Below are 17,936 nucleotides of genomic sequence, written 5' to 3' on the forward strand. Positions count from 1 at the left end.
AGGAGCGAAACCCATGAGTACTGCATGTGAAGTAACATTGCCTGAGTACCCCACGCCTAGACTTTGTGATGTCTGCTCTGTTAAAACCTTATAGGACTTGATGAAGCTTTTGGAAAGAACTATACACGTATAATAGGCATGGTCTAGAGAAATACTGACTACTCAGGATCAGGTTCTAGCTACAGTGATAGCCAAACTGGAATTTGAGTCCAAACTGTGTTATGATATCACAATATAAACTGAATTATCACATTATGATGCCATTCCAGCAGAATCTCAGCTCAAAGGATAGAGAGCAGAAAAAATGGCAGGCTTCTCCGTGTGCCTGGCACTATCATGCCATCTGCATTTGGGGAATGACTCAACTGAGTGTCAGATTTATGTGCTGGCTTCACAATTCTAATTTTACTGAACTCACAGTGCTTTGGGTGAATATATCAGAGGTATACAGAATTTAATTCATATAGGCTCTTTCCCCTCCCCACTTTTTAACCATTTCCTTAACTCTGGTAGTCAAGAAAAAGTACATGAATATAAAATAGGTATGTTCAAAGGAAACAAACCAAAGGACATACCATTTCAGACTTTTCATCTTTTAGAGAATGAATTCCACGGTAAATACAAAACTATCATCAATGCAAGCACGCAAGAAGCTTTTTGTGCCCTAAGGGATGAAATATGAACTAATGTTTCGTCTGGATTGATAGTAAAGTTAATTCAGTCCCTGTGCATATCAGGTGACCACTGAGCTGGAAGCTGGACAAAGATGTTTCCCAATGAGCATTAAGTTTTCAGTTTTAAGAGGGCTATCTCTCCACACCGCTCCACCCTGAGGCGGTGCACACACACGCAACTCCCATTATCGCATTAGCAGAAGCTATGCAGCAAGCCAGGAGAGGACTGTTATGATTAATTGAACTCTCAATTTAGAATCTTTTTTATTGTAACATGCTTCCTGCAACCGCATTAGTTTTGTCTAAAGAGAAGGTTTAGGAACTCAGTTTTCTTTGCTAAGCATAGTATTAGTGAGTAACTTGTTTTAAACATTTAATATTTCCACAACAAAGGAAGAACAGACTCCTTAAAACTATTAAAGGAAGAAGTAGTGTGTTTTGCAGTAAAGAATTCTATGTGTTAAGTAATACTACCAGTGATGGTTCTGCATTTTTAATAATATAAAATGAATTCTACTTGTATGTCAGAAAGAAAAATATGCAGTATTATATGGTATTGTAAAGACAAGTGAGCAAGACATAGGGGATCCTGGATTTAAATGCATGAAAAAAAATCCCATGGTCATAAAGAAACACACCCTTTTCTTGCTTAAAAACTGACTGATTGCATAGTCAACAAAGGGAATTAACTCAGCCTTATTTCACAAACCTGTTTGAAAAGGGGATCGTAGTGAGTACTTTGCCTTTGACACCCTGTGAATTTCTGTAAAATATTGCAAGCAATTGGAAATGGCATAGTACTCAGGCACTGGTCTTCATTTTAATTAACTTTTCGGTTATCCTTTGTTTATAACTTTTTAAAAATGGGTTATCAGGATTTCTTTAAAATATGGTGCCAAAGTCTAGAGCAAGTATGAAACTTAAAGGCTTATCCAATTTAAATATAAAATCTTAAAAACAAAAAAACTGTGTTGCATCTTTTTCTTAAAAGGACATAAATACTTTTCTCTTGCTTTAATAAATAAAATATGCCCCTGTTTTACTGAAATTCTCCAGAAAAACACTCACATCTAAGTTGAAATTAATCAAATTGATCAAAAGAAAACATATATAGTAGTGGGAATGAAACTTGAGGTTCAGAATAGAATGGTTCTTTTCATCCCTTGTACATATTTATGTCACTCATTCTGAGAGAAGAATCAGGAAATCTGCAGTCCAAATTCCTCAGAATCTAAGGAAGCCAATAGTTGTTTCTAATTTTGTTAAAATATAGAGCTAATTCAATTTTTTCATAACTATGCATTTTTTCCTCTCCTTGAATCTTACAAACATCTTAAAATTGAAAACTTTTTGCAGATCATCTTTAAGGAAAATGCTTTTCTTGCATACCCTAAGAACTGACATCATGTTTACTTGCAGTGTATTATTATAAGAGTTCTTTCTAGCTCAGAAATATGAGTATAGGCTGTATCATGGGGTAATTTGGCTTTCTGTTCTTGAAAACAATATATATTTAAATTTTTTAATAGTAAAGGCCCAGATGAAGCTTATATAGTAGCTCAACTGGTTGGCCGACTTTTAACTGCCACTAAGCTTCAAGGAGCTCTCCCTTCATGGGCTTAAACTTGCACTCAATGCAAGTTCTACCTGAACAAACAGTGCAGGATTAAGAACATTTATCTGTGTTTACCTGAAAATGTCCTTTCCTTGAGTAATAAGATCCATAATTCCTCTACAATGGGTATTTCAGCCTGTTTGTAACTTCAGGACAAACCCAGACCTGTCAGTCATAGGCAGTAGGGGAAAGCCGCGCCACCTGAAGTTCTCTCCACTTCAGTCAACTTCCATATCCAATCTACTTTCCTAAATTACAGATTGTGTAAACTACACTTTGGGGGATGAGTGGGAGAAACACAATGTTTTCTTCTACTGTGGAACATGGGGATAATTAATCCTGAAAAAATAAACCCAAATATTTGGATATCATTTTCCATCTCTGTCAGATGACAGAAAGACCCTGTTATTTCCAAGGTTGTGAGGTTTTTCTGTCCGAGTCAAAGATACAACACTGGGTCTCACCAGACAAAGCACCCAACTTCAAAAACTCAAGTCATGGAGATAAACAGCTAACGAGAACATCACTTTAATAGAAAAAAGTATAGTCACAGTTCCAACAGGAGTTAACTGTATGATCCTTGCAAGGACCAGAATGAGGACCTTGTCGGGGTGGAATAAGGATAGTCTCGTTAAAAAAGCACTTAATGTGAGGATCTGTGGAAAATTCTCTTTTCCCAAACACATGGAGAACACGGGACTCTGCAGCGTAGACACTCTTCTACAGCTACATGAAGGCCTTACTGCACTCAGTCCTATGCTCCACTCCCTCTAATATGGTAGTTAAAACATGGACCTTGCACCAGCTAGTAGAATAAGTTCTGTTTGTTGACTTCTTTCTAGGATCCATGAAAGTATTAATCACATCATCCAACTATCCATTTTTTAATCTGGATGGAGAATTGGTCCTGGATGGAGAACTGGTCTTTACACTAGCAGATTTCCTCTATGAATTAGAGACATTGGGAGGTTCACCACTAGGTTAATGAGTACTCTGAACCACAGCACCTTCAGTCAGAAGGCATAAATAGTATCACTGCTGCTTTTTCTATCCTAGCTTTTGAATGATTCTGGGGAGCAGTGGAAAGGCATATAGAACACACCTTGGCCAGGTCTACAAGAAAATATCTGTCACCTCACATCCTAAGTCCTCACATGAGAGGAGGCCATGGGTGTTTTATTGCTGTTTCCAAATGCAAACAGGTCAATCACTGGACTGCCAAGCTAAAAATGAGTGAGGATATTTCCGAGTGGATTCTTCAACGAGAAGATGCCAGTCAGACAGTATGATGTTTTAGGAAGATATCTAATATATTACATTTACTATTTAGCTAACAGTTATTCAGATCATGAGGAGGTGCAGAAAGCAGTAAGAAATAAGAGAGAAGCCAGAAAAAGTGATGGAAATTAACCCTTTGGAAAAAGCAATTGCAATCTATACAGCCTCCAAGTGAGCAGCAAAGCAGTTGGTGTCCAGGTTTAAACAAATTGGTTGTTTAATAATTTGTTCCAGTATCTTTGTTCAGTATCCAAGTTAGGCTTACAGGTCTATAATTCCCCAGCTCTTTCTTTTACTCCTTTTTTAAGATAGGTACTATGTTTCCCTTCTCCAGTAATCTGGTACCTTAGCAATCCTCTATGAGTTCTCATGATTCAGAGATTGCTTTGCCTAGTTCCTTACGTACTCTAGGGTGATATTCATCAGGCCCTTATGACTTGAATATATCTAACTTATCTATGTATTCTTTAACCTGTTATTTTTCTGTTCTGGCCCGAGATCCTTCTTCCTTGTTAATATTAATTGTGTTAAGCACCTGGTCACAACCAACTTTTTTAGTGAAGAGTGAATTAAAAAAAGGCATTAAACTTTAGCCTTCTCTGTGTCATCCGTTATTTGCTCTCCTTCCCCATTAAGTAATGAAACCACACATTATTTCATTATTGTCTTACATTAGAAATATTTACAGAACCACTTCCTATTGCTTTTTATGCCTTTGCTTGTTGTAACTCATTTTGTCCCTTAACCTGTTTGATTTTGTCCTACATGTGCTGTTCTTCTACACTCTTTCTTAGCAATGTACCTTTGTTTCCACTTTTGGTATGGCTTTCCTTTTGACTTTCAAAAGCTCCTGATGCAGCCATATAGGTCTATTCCAGGGGTAGGTAACCTATGGCACACGTGCCGAAGGTGGCACGTGAGCTGATTTTCAGTGGCACCCACATTGCCCGGGTCCTGGCCACCGGTCCAGGGGGCTCTGCATTTTAATTTAATTTTAAATGAAGCTTCTTAAACATTGAAAAAACCTTATTTATTTTACATACAACAATAGTTTAGTTATATATTATAGACTTAGAGAAAGAGACCTTCTAAAAATGTTACAATGTATTACTGGCACGCCAAACCTTAAATTAGAGTGAATGAATGAAGACTCGGCACACCACTTCTGAAAGGTTGCCAACCCCTGGTCTATTCCTATTCTTCCTATCTTTCCTCCACATTGTGATACTTCGCTGTTCTGCCTTTCCTCTCTCATTCAATATCAAAATGCTGACTCCCATTTCTGACTGGCCAGTAATGTGTGGTGTTTAGATGCTGCTTGTGATTATTAGAACTGGGACCACTGGCTGTTGGAAGTCTGAATGGATAGGAAACAGGAAGGAGCGGGGAGGAGTTGAGGAGGCTGAGTGAGAGTTACAGAGGGTGCAACAGCAGCAACTTGGTAAAGAGATTTCCACTGTAAAAATAAAGTCCTGTTGAAGTTGTTAGTACCTTGCCTGGTTGATACAACATAATGCCAGCCTCCTTCACCCACTTGCTAAATTTTCAAACATGCACCTTTATTCTTTCTCCCAGGCTGCCCCTCACACTTCAGAGGTGGTCCCTGTAAACATCCACAAAGTTACCTCTTCATTCCTCCTTAAAATCTCAGTTGCTGTGATGCCTATAAAAAACTTGACAGTATTTAGGCTGCTGGTGTGCTGAAATCATTGCCCATCATGCTGACCAATAATATCTCATTGTTTCCTTGTACTCCCTCATCTATCTGTCTGTATCCATCTGTTGTCTGCTGTCTTATATGTTGTCTCTTATCTGTATGTCTTGTAAGCTCTTTGGGAGAAGGAACATCTTTTTGTTCCGTGTTTTTACAGGGTCTAGCACAATGGGTCCTGGTCCATGATTGGGGCTCCTAGCCACTGTGATAATCCAAAATAATTAATTAAATAATAAGATCATGAATTTAATACATCAATACTGCCATCTACTGACTATATTTACTCATAACACTACACATTTGTGTTTCACTTTAATATTTCTTTACTGCTTTTTCTGTCGCCTGTGACCCCTGAAATCCAAAGTGCTATCTTAAAAACCCCAATTTATGTTGATGTGTAATGGAAATCAACATCTCTAATTTTTTTAAAGTCAATATATTATTTTCCTCCAAGTACATATGTACATTTTGTGAATTACGTAAAGGTAGAGTTTAATGCACTGTTGAGGTTGAGAAATCAGCACTCAAGAGTCGGAGTTTCTGGAATTTTCTCCTATAATATTAATCCAGTTAAACTGCATATCCTACACCTCTACCCCGATATAACACAAATTCGGATATAACGCGGTAAAGCAGCGCTCTGGGGGGGCAGGGCTGCGCACTCTGGTGGATCAAAGCAAGTTCGATATAACGTGGTTTCACCTATAACGCAGTAAGATTTTTTGGCTCCTGAGGACAGCGTTATATCGGGGTAGAGGTGTATATATTTTGTGATATGCATTAACAACACAGAAAGAAACATTAATGTTTCTATTTAACCAAAACTCAAAAATATAAACAAATTGCAAAATGGCAAAGTAAATAATATGGCAACAACTGTTACCTTAACTTTTGGAATTTCCAGACTTTGCATGCTTGATTTCTTGACTTTTATGATGCTAGTGTTAGAAGTTTGCATTTTTTCCTCCTCTAATCCATCTTTTTCCCCTTTACCTTTTTCTTTTAAGGAAGAAAGAAAAAAATGCCCTTTGCTGAAAGGAGCTTACAGGCTTGTCAGGGCCTCCATATTCCTTGAGCTAGAGCTGTTCATCTTGAAGACTCATAAAACAACTGATTTTGCCAGAATCCGTCTGAATGTAACCCTGCCTTGACCCTAACCATTAACATCTAGGGAAACTGAGGAAAATGCCCAAGTTTGTTCTCAACTGTTAGGAGGGTCCATAGGATGAAAATGGTCTCAGAGGTATCTAAGCTTCACAGATCAAAAGGCAACACACTGAATGTCACCAAAAAGCAAATTGCAATTTGGAATTCCACGTGGAATTTGCTATGTTCTTTGACTGGATATTCAGTGTACAAAAAGCATCCAAGCAAGTAAGCTTTGCCATGAAGGTCTTCATCTGTAATTTGTTTGGGGGCTCAGAAAATGGTAAGAATCAGAGCACAGTATGGAAGCTCACATTAATTCAGCAACATCTCACAATTATTGACTAAGAAGAGACTTGCCAGTGATCCTGATTTAAAATCAAGAGACCAACTGGGTTTATGACTACTTGCAAGAAAAGCTTGGTAATAAACATAATAATTGGCATCATTTTGCAGACAAAGAGGATTAAAAATAAGGTTGGATATATCATTATACTCCTGCTATTACTATTATTTCCTGACTCACATTTACTTGTTTTAAAGCACTTCTGGAATCCTGTGCCAGGTCTTCTTAGACCTCCCCCCACCTTTGACTAAATAACCAAAATGCTGCACAGTCTTTACATTCACAACCACCACGGACCTGAAAATAAGATTTGTGATCTTGTTTGTCAAAGATCACTGTTGTGTTAATGTTAACTGCTGGGCTACACATTGCTCACGCTGTAACTCTGAATGATAAATATCTGGACTTTTTTTTTGCTGTATGGTCAACATTTTATACCTGTGTTAATGTAAACTTTATGTGTGCATGCTGCCCTGAAGAATATTCATCTGTTAAAATTAAGCAGGAACTCAGTCCATTTTTCCTCATTATTTATTTTTCTTGTTTTTATTTTTGTCTGTGAAGTGCTGCTATATTTGTTGTCCTGAGGTGAACAGGTAATACTGAGGGATCATAACAAAGATATCATGAATGGATAACTAATAAATGTAAATGATCTTTAAATATTTGTTTTTTTTTCTTTACTGTCTTTCTTTCTCTTTTCCTTGTTTTTGTTTCTTTTTCTTTTTTCATTTCCTTCTTAAATTCAAATTTTTTGATTTAATTAAACTTAACAGAAACGTGTTTACTAAGGTTTAATGATAAATATGCAACTCAGATATAGGATAATGTGTGCTCAGATGAGCCATATACATTTTATTGTATCCCAACAATGTATCCCATTAAATTTTTCACATAGCATTAGTATAAAATGACTAGGTATAACTTTTCAGTTCTGCTCACCCCTTCCTTACATTTATGTACACTTCATTTTTTTGCACAATTACAATTAATTTTTAAGAATTCTGCCTGTAACAAGGCGTACTTTAGGATTCTGTGGAAATTATGTTGGTTGTATATTTTATTATGATATGATATTTTATTTATTTGCTTTCTGCTTTGAGTAGCAGCTTTTCAGAAATGCTGACCAATCAGATAGATGGCTCAATCTCTTATTTGGATACTGAGATGACTAGGACATGTGCGAGAAATGTGTTGCCTCCTAACCTGATGGTGTGAAGATCTCTGTTTCTGGGTGGAGTGCAGACTGCTTCCAGCCTCTGTCACCTCAGTGTCTGAATGAACAGCAGATGAAGACACTTATGATGTCAGGACATTCCAGTAATGGCAGTCAGAAGAAAATGCTTGGTCAAAGAGGGGTATTTGACTCTCCAGAGGTAAGAAGGTCTGCTCTTTGTATTTCATGCTCCCCTCCATCCTGCATAGTGAGCAGGGACATATAACAGCTGCTCCATTGCACAACGGCAGAATCTCTGGTCTGATGGGGAGCACTGGAATGTTTACCCACTCGTGAGTTCTGATTAGCCAACTGTTCTTACGTGTTTAACGTTGTTTCAAAGGAACACTGATTATAAATATAAAAAGAAAAGAATGTCCTCGGTGTTTCAATAGTTAAATCATTCATCCAAGTTATTGATCTGTGTTGAAATCTCACTAGGAAATCAAGGAAATGCCAAACTGGCTTATGGGTTTATGGGAGGAGCAGTAATTGAAATTGTTAACTGAAATAACTCATCTGCTAGCAGGTTGGGGATCAGTGTTGTACCTTAGACTGGGAAAGTAGGATTTTCAAGTAGGATTGTCACAAGAGATGACACAAAAAGTTTGGCCTCATGGAAGTAAGGACTCTGGATCAGACTGTCTGTCTGTGATTACAATGTGTTTTTACATTCTTTTCAGGCAAGACAAGACCATTTTTGTCTCACTGATCTTTAGTCTCACCCATATTGTTCACACAGGGGGCAAAGAGGTGGCACTAGGCCTAGGAAGTGTTAAATCAACAGGGCTTACGTGGTGCATAGGCATTGTGCTGCTTCTTGGCACAGGGATGAATGTCACCTCAAATGGCACTCAAATGGGAAAAGAGCTATCTTGGGTAGACAAATTAACATCTATAAAAAGATACATAGGCTGCAAATAGCAGTTCCAAATTCCTAAGGATTGGAATACTAGAGGAAAATACATTTCACAATAATGAGTGAGAATTCACACATCCCAAAGAGTGACTTTTTAAAAAAGTATGATGTTCAATGAATTTTTATTCCTTTTTTATAAAATAAATCTTAGCACTTACATTAAGATCTGATGTTTCTATACTCCTGATTTCCTCGTTCAGTAGGGGACTTTGCAAGCATGCCTGTCTACTTTAGGGGTTTACAATTCAACCCTAAACACATACTCAGCAATGAAAGTTGGAGCAGATTTAAAAATTTAAAAATCATTAAGCTATTCATTTTTAGCAGTTTAAAAATTAGTAGAGGTTAGAGAATTACATGTGTTTTTAGTGCCTTATAAATAAAATAGATTTGCATTTGACTTGGGACTACTCATATGAGTAACATTAGTTTTGGTATGTGTTTGCAAGATTAGCCCGTCTGGCAGAAAGTGCATAAAACAGAAAAATAGTAAAAAGCAGTGAGAAGCTGGAGGAGACCCTTGTTAAAGTTTTGTCACCAAACTGAAAGGAAGTTGAAGTCTTTTTCTGCCTCTGATGGAGTCATCCCATCCCTGGAATCTGCTAAATAATTCCTGTCAGAGCCTCAAAAATACTTCAAAAGGGCAATTTTAAAATGTATTTATTTATTTTGAGCCTTGGGAATAGATTGGACTGTAACATAACAGATTTATCATTTTTAAAAGGGTGAGGATACCTCCTTACAAGCTGTTCATGCCTCTCACCACCATGCTGGACTACCAAAGCAGTGTACTTTTAGGAACAAAGTATAAACGTTTTCAGAAAAGGGCAGCTTATCACAATTTAGCTGCTACATGGTTAACCTTGTGTGAAATTGTTCTTGTGGAAATGCTGGAAAAGTAAATACATTCTCCAGTTCCTTACTTCTTTTGTCCACAACCACAGGCAACCATGGTACACAGGGTTTACAACAGGCTACATAGGATAATTGTTGCACACCTTGCCAAAAAATATATATATTAACAGCCTCACTGATTAAAATAAGTCAAATGCATTCCTTAAAAATATTACTAAGGTAACATTCAGAAACTGAGTGAATTCCATGGGCTGTTTTGACATATTTATTGGTTATTTTGAAATCAGATTGACAAACCTAATTAAGTGTATAAAAATAGTATGTATGTGTAAGGTAAGGTTGATTTTAAAAACTCTTAGTAGTGAATTCAGCAGCATTTGTGATTGTTGTCTTTGATTTCTGAAGGAGCTGATTTATGGTACCAAAAATGTAACAGACCATTTTGCCTGGGCTTGTGATTAACATAGGATGAAATGATAGCTAAAATGTGGGAGGTCAACTTTCTTTTTTAAACACTTACATGTCGCTGGCAATGGAAGAGTTCCTGGACATGGACTTTGGAGAGAGGTCATAGTCACTGTCTGACCGGTAGAGGAAGGACTCTCTACGTTGACTATGGACGAAGTTAGCCTGGAGAATTAGCCCTGACCCAGGGCTCGTCATGGGATCCAAGGGACTCCGTCCCGATGATGTGCCATTGTCTACATCAAAACTGTAAGAAAGAGGGGGAGGGAGTAAAAAAAGATTTATGCCACAGTTATGCTGAGAGTTTTGAAAATAACAAATGCAGCTATAAGAGCAGATGTCTCTAACACATTTTTCAATAGCTAAAAACTTCTGTTAATAGTGGGAAAATCTACAGCTGATCAACTCCACTGTTAAATCAATAACAGGTGTCTCTGTAAATATACTGTGGAATTGCTGATAACCAAAGAAAGAATGACTGGGGGGAGGAGAGATAAATCACTATTAAGGTTATTGAAGTCTACACGCTTCTTGGGATGTGGGGTGTCCACTATTGGCACTATGGACTCAGTGCATGTGTTTTCTCAGCTGAAAAGTGTGCTGTAAGAGCAGAAACACAAAGCTTGGGCCAATGAACTGGAGTTGCTCCTATGGTCAGCCCTATTAGGGATCACTGCAGGAACAGGGAGGGAAGGTGGTTTTCAAGAATCTGCTCAGGCCTTTGCCCACAAGAACACATTAGCACCAGGGAGTCAGAGTGGATCCAGAAGCTTTCCCCACCTTCCCTGGTTCCTCCTCCATGCCCTTGTCCCCCTGTTTTGTGGCCTGCCTCCCCCTCTCCCACTCCAAGGGATATGATTCCTATCTAGCTTCTTACATGGGCATCATAATATCTGACAACTGCTCAAATATTAAAACAACAACAACTGTCCTATTTTTATTCCCAGCAGGTAGGAATATAATGCTTGAATAGAATTATGGGGTGTGAGTGTATTAGAGGTTATTCTTATTGTAAAGCTAGGTCAAAGAAATTAGCTTTGCATTTATGGCTATTCACAGTAAGATTTGTGGCCATTCTTATTTCTTGCGGCAGTGAGTTCCACTTCCATTGTCTAGATCCAGTTCTTGTCAAAGCTCTGTCTACTGGTCAACAATTTAATTGTTCCTAAGGACCATAGCTGGCATGGGAGGCCATGGTCACAGAAAAGGGAAGGGTGTTTTATTTAGGTAGCTAGAACCAATTCCACAAAGGGCTTTGAAAACTCAGAACAAAAAGCCTTGAACTGGACTCTGTAATCAATAGGGAGCTAGTGCAGAGTGCACAGCGTCAGGATGATGTGCTCATGGCAACCTGTGTTGCTTAGCAGCCTGCCCGCTGCATTTTGTACCAAATGGAGGGATTTTTGGAGCACACAGCTCAGTTTCTACCTACAATGCATTACAGTATTCAAGTCTGAAGGTGATGAATGTGTGGACCACAAGGTCAGGGCTGTATCTGATAGGATGGGGTACAGTCTTCTAGACAGGCACAGTTGTAAGTGGGTGCTACCTGCTACCCTGGCAATTTGTATCTCTACAGAAATAAACAGTTCTCTTTTCAGTGCTCCATAACAGAAAATATATGTTGGGTACCTTGGGATCTGCATCATATACCTGGTGTGGCTCTGTTGAAGTGCAAGTTAAAGGTTGATTCTTAAAGAATGCTGCTAACGTCTGCTGCAGTTAAAAGAGGATGGATCAAATATTAAATATTCACTCTGAATGGCCTGTGTCAGGTCTGATTTGTCTATCAGTCATGACAGGGACTGTCTGGTACTCTGCGTTTGTACAGTGCCTAGCACAATGGGGCCCTATTCTTGGTTGGTCCTTATGCACTACTGTAATAAACATGATTCATCATATACTACTAGATACTCTTTCAAGTAGCCAATGAAGAAAGAAACAAAGCAATTGAGAGGGGAGAGTGAATGTAGGAACTGATGACCCATCAGAATATTTTGGGCAGGGAGGAGAGATGGTAACATCCAAAATAGAGATGATACTGCTTAGAAAAGAAACAAGCTCATTTAAAAAAAAATATTTTAGAAAACAGCATTCAGAGGAAAGGAGAAACAGCCCTCACAGCATGTCTCAATTCTCAGCAATCCACTCTCTGGAGATAGGTCTGCATTGCATAAGAGAGTATAAACAAAACCCAGGAGTTTATATATTTGACTTTTATCCTCTCCTCAATCAGTTTGTTATTCTTCCTTGAATTTCAGGCATTCGGCTGCATTTCTCTTGGATCTCTCATCACCTCATATGCCATCTTTCACAAATGGTTTGAATACAGAAAAGGAAAACAAATCTTCTCTGAAAAATTATTCAACACAATGGTATTCAACAAGGACTCAGTAGAGTGAGCCCAACAGATGTTTTCAGAACTGTTCACTGATTAGATCATCAGTAATATCCTGAAATGCATGGTCTCTTGAACCTTTGTTTTTATATTTCAATTCCTTTTGCTCATATCTGAGTATGTTTCCTGTGACCACCAACACCCTATTATTACAAGCCCCACAGAATTTCCAAATCTCAAATTAGCTGTGCTTTATAATTTGAGAAATAAAGCATAGCATTTAAAGGCTCATGGTTACCTATGATATTCTTGTTGGCCTTCTTCTGAAATCAGTGCACTGGCTCCCTGTTCTTCCAGATTCAGCTCACGCTTTTCGTTCTCACATTTAAAACACTCTACCCATCCAGCTCCTGCTTATATCTCTGTCCTAATTTTCTCCTACAACCTGCTCCTGCTCCCTACAATTTCCTTAAGTCCCTCCCCTGTTTTCTTTGTCCCATTCTAGTCTCCATTCATTTTTTCAATGCTTTCTGTACTCTTGGAAGAGCATCCCAGTCAATATTCACCAAACACTCTCCCACTCCTTAAAACTCGTATGTCCTGCATCTATGTAGACAACATTCACCTGCAACTCATCTGTGTTACTTTTTTTTTTTTTAATTCATGCTATATCTGTTTGAGTCGTTAGGATGACAAATTCTGGTGGGGGAAGGAAATGAGTTTTAGAAGCCTGCTGTTTTCTTACAATAAAGCACTGTATATACCCTATGCTGGCACAGGGGCTAAAACTAGGGGTGCTGCCACACCCCTTGGCTTGAAGTAGTGATAACAACCCAAATACATGGTTTCCACTTTCAGCATCCCCACTATAAAAACTGTTCCAGCACCATTGCATGCTGGTATTTAAATAAATAATAAAATTATTGTTTATCAATGGCCAAAATTTTAAAGCTTAGTTGCCTAAAGTTTTCAGAAGTGCTAAGCACCCACAGTTCCTGTGGAAATCTATGAGAGATGCACATGCTCACACATCTAAAAATCTGGGCACTTTTATTTAGGTAACTCTGGATTTAGGAACCTACCTTTGACAGCCAGGCCTGACAACTTTGGCCAAGGATAATTATTAATAAATAGAGTTCCACTAGTTCAATCATGTCTGAATATGAACCAGTTCAAAAACATCACTTAATAGTGAAGCAGAATGCTTACAAAAACTCAACAGCATCATAAAAGTAGTTTAAGAACCCAAGTCATTTACAGGATACATGTTAAAACTTAACTGAAAGGCTTTATTCCTGTTAGCACCTGAGTTCTGGTAGACAGAGTCTGGAGCAACTTCTCTTGAAGCACATTGAAGATATCGCTAACATCTAAACCAGGGGTCGGCAACCTATGGCACGCGTGCCAAAGACAGCACTCAAGCTGATTTTTAATGGCATGCTGCGGCCGCCGCTGGCCCTGCTTAGCCTGCTGCCAAACCCCGGCAGCGGGCTGAGCGGGGCCGATGGCTGGGACCCTGGCAGGCAGCAGTGTGCCATTAAAAATCCTGCCCGGCCCAGCTCGCTCTTCTCTGCCCCGCACCTAACGCTCTCTCTGGTGGGGTCAGGGGGCAGAAGCAAGCTTGGTCCTGCCGGCTGCTGCTGTAGGGCAGGCTCTGCCGGCAGCCAAGCTTCCCCCTCCCCCACCTCTTTCCCCCCAGCGTGCTGCATCGTGCTCCGCCTCCTCTCCCTCCCTGCCACCGATGGCCCTTGCGAGGGAAGGGAGAAGAGGAGCCCCAGCGCCTTCGCTGCTCAGACCGGGAAGGAGGCGGAGAAGAGGCAGGAGTGGGGCCTTGGGGAAGAGGAGTAGAATCAGGGCATATCCCTCCAGCCCCCTGCCGAGAGCCGCTCAGGGCAGGGGGCTGGGAGCATCCCCCCGATCCCAGCCCACCCCCCAGTCCTCTGCCCTGATCCCTGCACCCCCCTCACACCCAGCCCCCTGCACCACCCCCTATGACCCCAGCCCTGACTCTGGCACCCCCCACACATACCCAGCCCCCCCACACCCTATGCCCTGACTCCCACACCCCCTCACATGCCCCCAGCCCTCTGCCCTGACTCCTACACCCTCCACACATATCCAGCCCCCCCCCCCCCCCCCCGCGCCTCCCCCCCCCCCCTCCCCTGCCCCCAGCCCTCTGCCCTGACTCCTGCACCCTCCTCACACACACCTTGCCCTGATTCCTGCACTCCCCAGCCCCTCCCACCCCATGCCCTGACTCTTGCACTCCCCACCCTGAGCACCAAATGGGAGCTCCTGCACCCCCCCCCACATTCCCACCTGCACCCCTCACACCAAATGGGAGCTGCCCAGGTAAGCGCTCCACATCCAAACCTCCTGCCCGAACCCTGAGCCCCCTCCCTCATTCCAGCTCCTGGCCAGACCCTGCACCCCAACCCCCAGCCTACTCCTTCGCCCCCAGCCCTGTGCTCAGTGCACTTCCACCCTCAGCTCAGTGCAGAGAGAGAGGAAGAGAATGGGCCAGAACCAGGGGGAAGGTTGGAACCCACTCTGTGTGGGCAGGGCCGGGACCCCAGACCGGCAGCGGGCTGAGCGGGGCTGACAGCCGGGACCCTGGCTGTCAGGAGCCAGCAGACGGAACCCCAGACCGGCAGCGGGCTGAGCTGCTCAGCCCGCTGCCGGTCTGGGGTCCCGGCCTCCGGCCCTGCTCAGCCCGCTGCCGGTCTGGGGTCCTAGCCACCGGCCCCACTCAACCCGCTGCCAGCCTGGGGTTCTGGCTGCCGGCCTCTTGCCAGCCAGGGTCCTGGCCACAGGCCCCGCTCATGCTGCTGCCGGCCTAGGTGAACGGAACCCCAGGCCGGCAGCGGGCTGAGCAGGCCGGTGGCATAAGATCAGCATTTTAATTTAATTTTAAATGAAGCTTCTTAAACATTTGGAAACCTCGTTTATTTTACNGCCACAGGCCCCGCTCATGCTGCTGCCGGCCTAGGTGAACGGAACCCCAGGCCGGCAGCGGGCTGAGCAGGCCGGTGGCATAAGATCAGCATTTTAATTTAATTTTAAATGAAGCTTCTTAAACATTTGGAAACCTTGTTTATTTTACATACAACAGTTGTTTAGTTATATAATATATAGACTTATAGAGAGAGACCTTCTAAAAAACGTTAAAAAGTATGACCGGCACACAAAACCTTAAATTAAAATGAATAAATGAAGACTCAGCACACCACTTCTGAAAGGTTTCCGACCCCTGATCTAAACAGTACAGGGCCAGCATAATTTCTTGACATATAGGCTTCCAAAATTATTTTAATAAGCTCTTCAGGTTATCTTTAATATAATTTTAGGCGTGGTGGAAGATGGCTGGCTGACTTTTACTTTAATTGTAGTTAGGGGGAAAAACGTTATTTCTTGTGTAATGAGACTGTCTCCCAGGCTACTTGTAAGTTTGTGTAAAATTAGCAACATCGAAAAGCAAGAGAATTTATGAAATCTGAAATTGGTTTGAGTTCATCAAAAAACAATGTTGAGTCATATGAACTTTTTGAAAACATGGCCCCAAATTCCATTTAATTGTTTTCCGAAAACTGCATCAAGATTCAGATAAGCATGGGCTGGGTTGTTTCAGGTGGTAGCATTGCAAAGTTCAGTGGTCTTGGTTCATTTTGCTTTGAGTTTTGGGTTTGTTTAAACCCAGAAACTCAAAGTGTCAAGGGATGTAATCCCATACAAACTGAAACAAACAAACCAAATGTTTGCCTCAAACCTCTCTGAATGGGAGCCTTGAGTCTTCCACAATTCTGTTCATTAAGTAGTTCAGTAACCATTAGTTCATTTGGCCCTGAAGAGAGCTCTTAATTTAGTCAAGCAAAAGCTTGAAGGAGAACAGTGAAACCCAACTGAAACAACCATTCAAGGAACTGACCAAGCTTAGTTATTTAACAAATGTGGATCTCTAATTAAGAATCTGGGGGAGATGTCAGACAGTCCCCAAATAAGTGGTTGTCTAATAAGAATGGTCCTTTGTACAGGTTTCCTTGACCATAGAATTCATCAGTTAATTTTATAGGCTATTTCAGGTTTCTTTGGGGGTTTTTTTTGGTTTTGTTTTTCATAGAATCATAGAATATTAGGGTTGGAAGAGACCTCAGGAGGTCACCTAGTCCAATCCCATGCTCAAAGCAGGGCCAACACCAACTAAATCATCCCAGCCAGGGCTTTGTCAAGCCAGGCCTTAAAAACCTCTAAGGATGGAGATTCTTCCACCTCCCTAGGTAACCCATTCCAGTGTTACACCACCCTCCTAGTGAAATAGTGTTTCCTAATATGCAACCTAGACCTCCCCCACTGCAACTTGAGACCATTGCTTCTTGTTCTCTCATCTGCCACCACTGAGAACAGCCTAGCTCCATCCTCTTTGGAACCCCCTTTCAGGTAGTTGAAGGCTGCTAGCAAATCCCCCTTCACTCTTCTCTTCTGCAGACTAAATAACCCCAGTTCCCTCAGCCTCCTCGTAAGTCATGTGCCCCAGCTACCTAATCATTTTCATTGCCCTCGGCTGGACTCTCTCCAATTTGTCCACATCCCTTCTGTGGTGGAGGGACCAAAACTGGACACGATACTCCAGGGGTGGCCTCACCAGTGCCGAATAGAGGGGAATAATCACTTCCCTCGATATGCTGGCAATGATCCTACTAATACAGCCCAATATGCTGTTGGCCTTCTTGGCCACAAGGACACACTGCTGACTCATATCCAGCTTCTCATCCACTGTACTCCCAAGGTTCTTTTCTGCAGAACTGCTGCTTAGCCAGTTGGTCCCCAGCCTGTAGCGGTTCATGGGATTCTTCCTTCCTAAGTGCAGGACTCTGCACTTGTCCTCATTGAACCTCATCAGACTTCTTTTGGCCCAATCCTCCAATTTGTCTAGGTCACTCTGAACCCTATCTCTACCCTCCAGCGTATCTACCTCTTCCCCCAGCTTAGTGTCATCTGCGAACTTCCTGAGGGTGCAATTCATCCCAGCATCCAGATCACTAATAAAGATGTTGAACAAAACTGGCCTCAGGACCGACCCCTGGAGCGCTCCGCTTGATACCGGCTGCCAATTAGACATCAAGCCGTTGATCACTACCTCTTGAGCCTGACAATCTAGCCAGTTTTCTATCCACCTTATAGTCTATTCATCCAATCCATACTTGTTTAACTTGCTGGCAAGAATGCTGTGGGAGACCGTATCAAAAGCTTTGCTAAAGTCAAGATATATCACATCCACCACTTTCCCCATATCCACACATTCCTTGAGGATCTGCTCCATGATTTTACCGGGGACTGAAGTGAGGCTGTAGTTTCCCGGGTTCTCTTTTTTCC

At 41.4% G+C, this 17,936-nt stretch overlaps 1 protein-coding gene across 6 annotated transcripts in view; it reads right to left on the minus strand.

The window, feature by feature from the left end:
- Positions 1-17,936, minus strand: part of PDE4D (phosphodiesterase 4D) — a 648,504-nt gene that overhangs the window by 180,179 nt on the left and 450,389 nt on the right. For all 6 annotated transcript variants that reach the window (XM_034773684.1, XM_034773681.1, XM_034773683.1 and 3 more), the window contains exon 2: positions 10,284-10,475. In XM_034773684.1, the coding sequence (XP_034629575.1) occupies positions 10,284-10,475 (192 nt within the window). The remainder of the gene's footprint in view (positions 1-10,283; positions 10,476-17,936) is intronic.

The sequence above is a fragment of the Trachemys scripta genome, chromosome 6 (assembly GCF_013100865.1).
Source record: "Trachemys scripta elegans isolate TJP31775 chromosome 6, CAS_Tse_1.0, whole genome shotgun sequence".
Classification (NCBI taxonomy): domain Eukaryota; kingdom Metazoa; phylum Chordata; order Testudines; family Emydidae; genus Trachemys; species Trachemys scripta.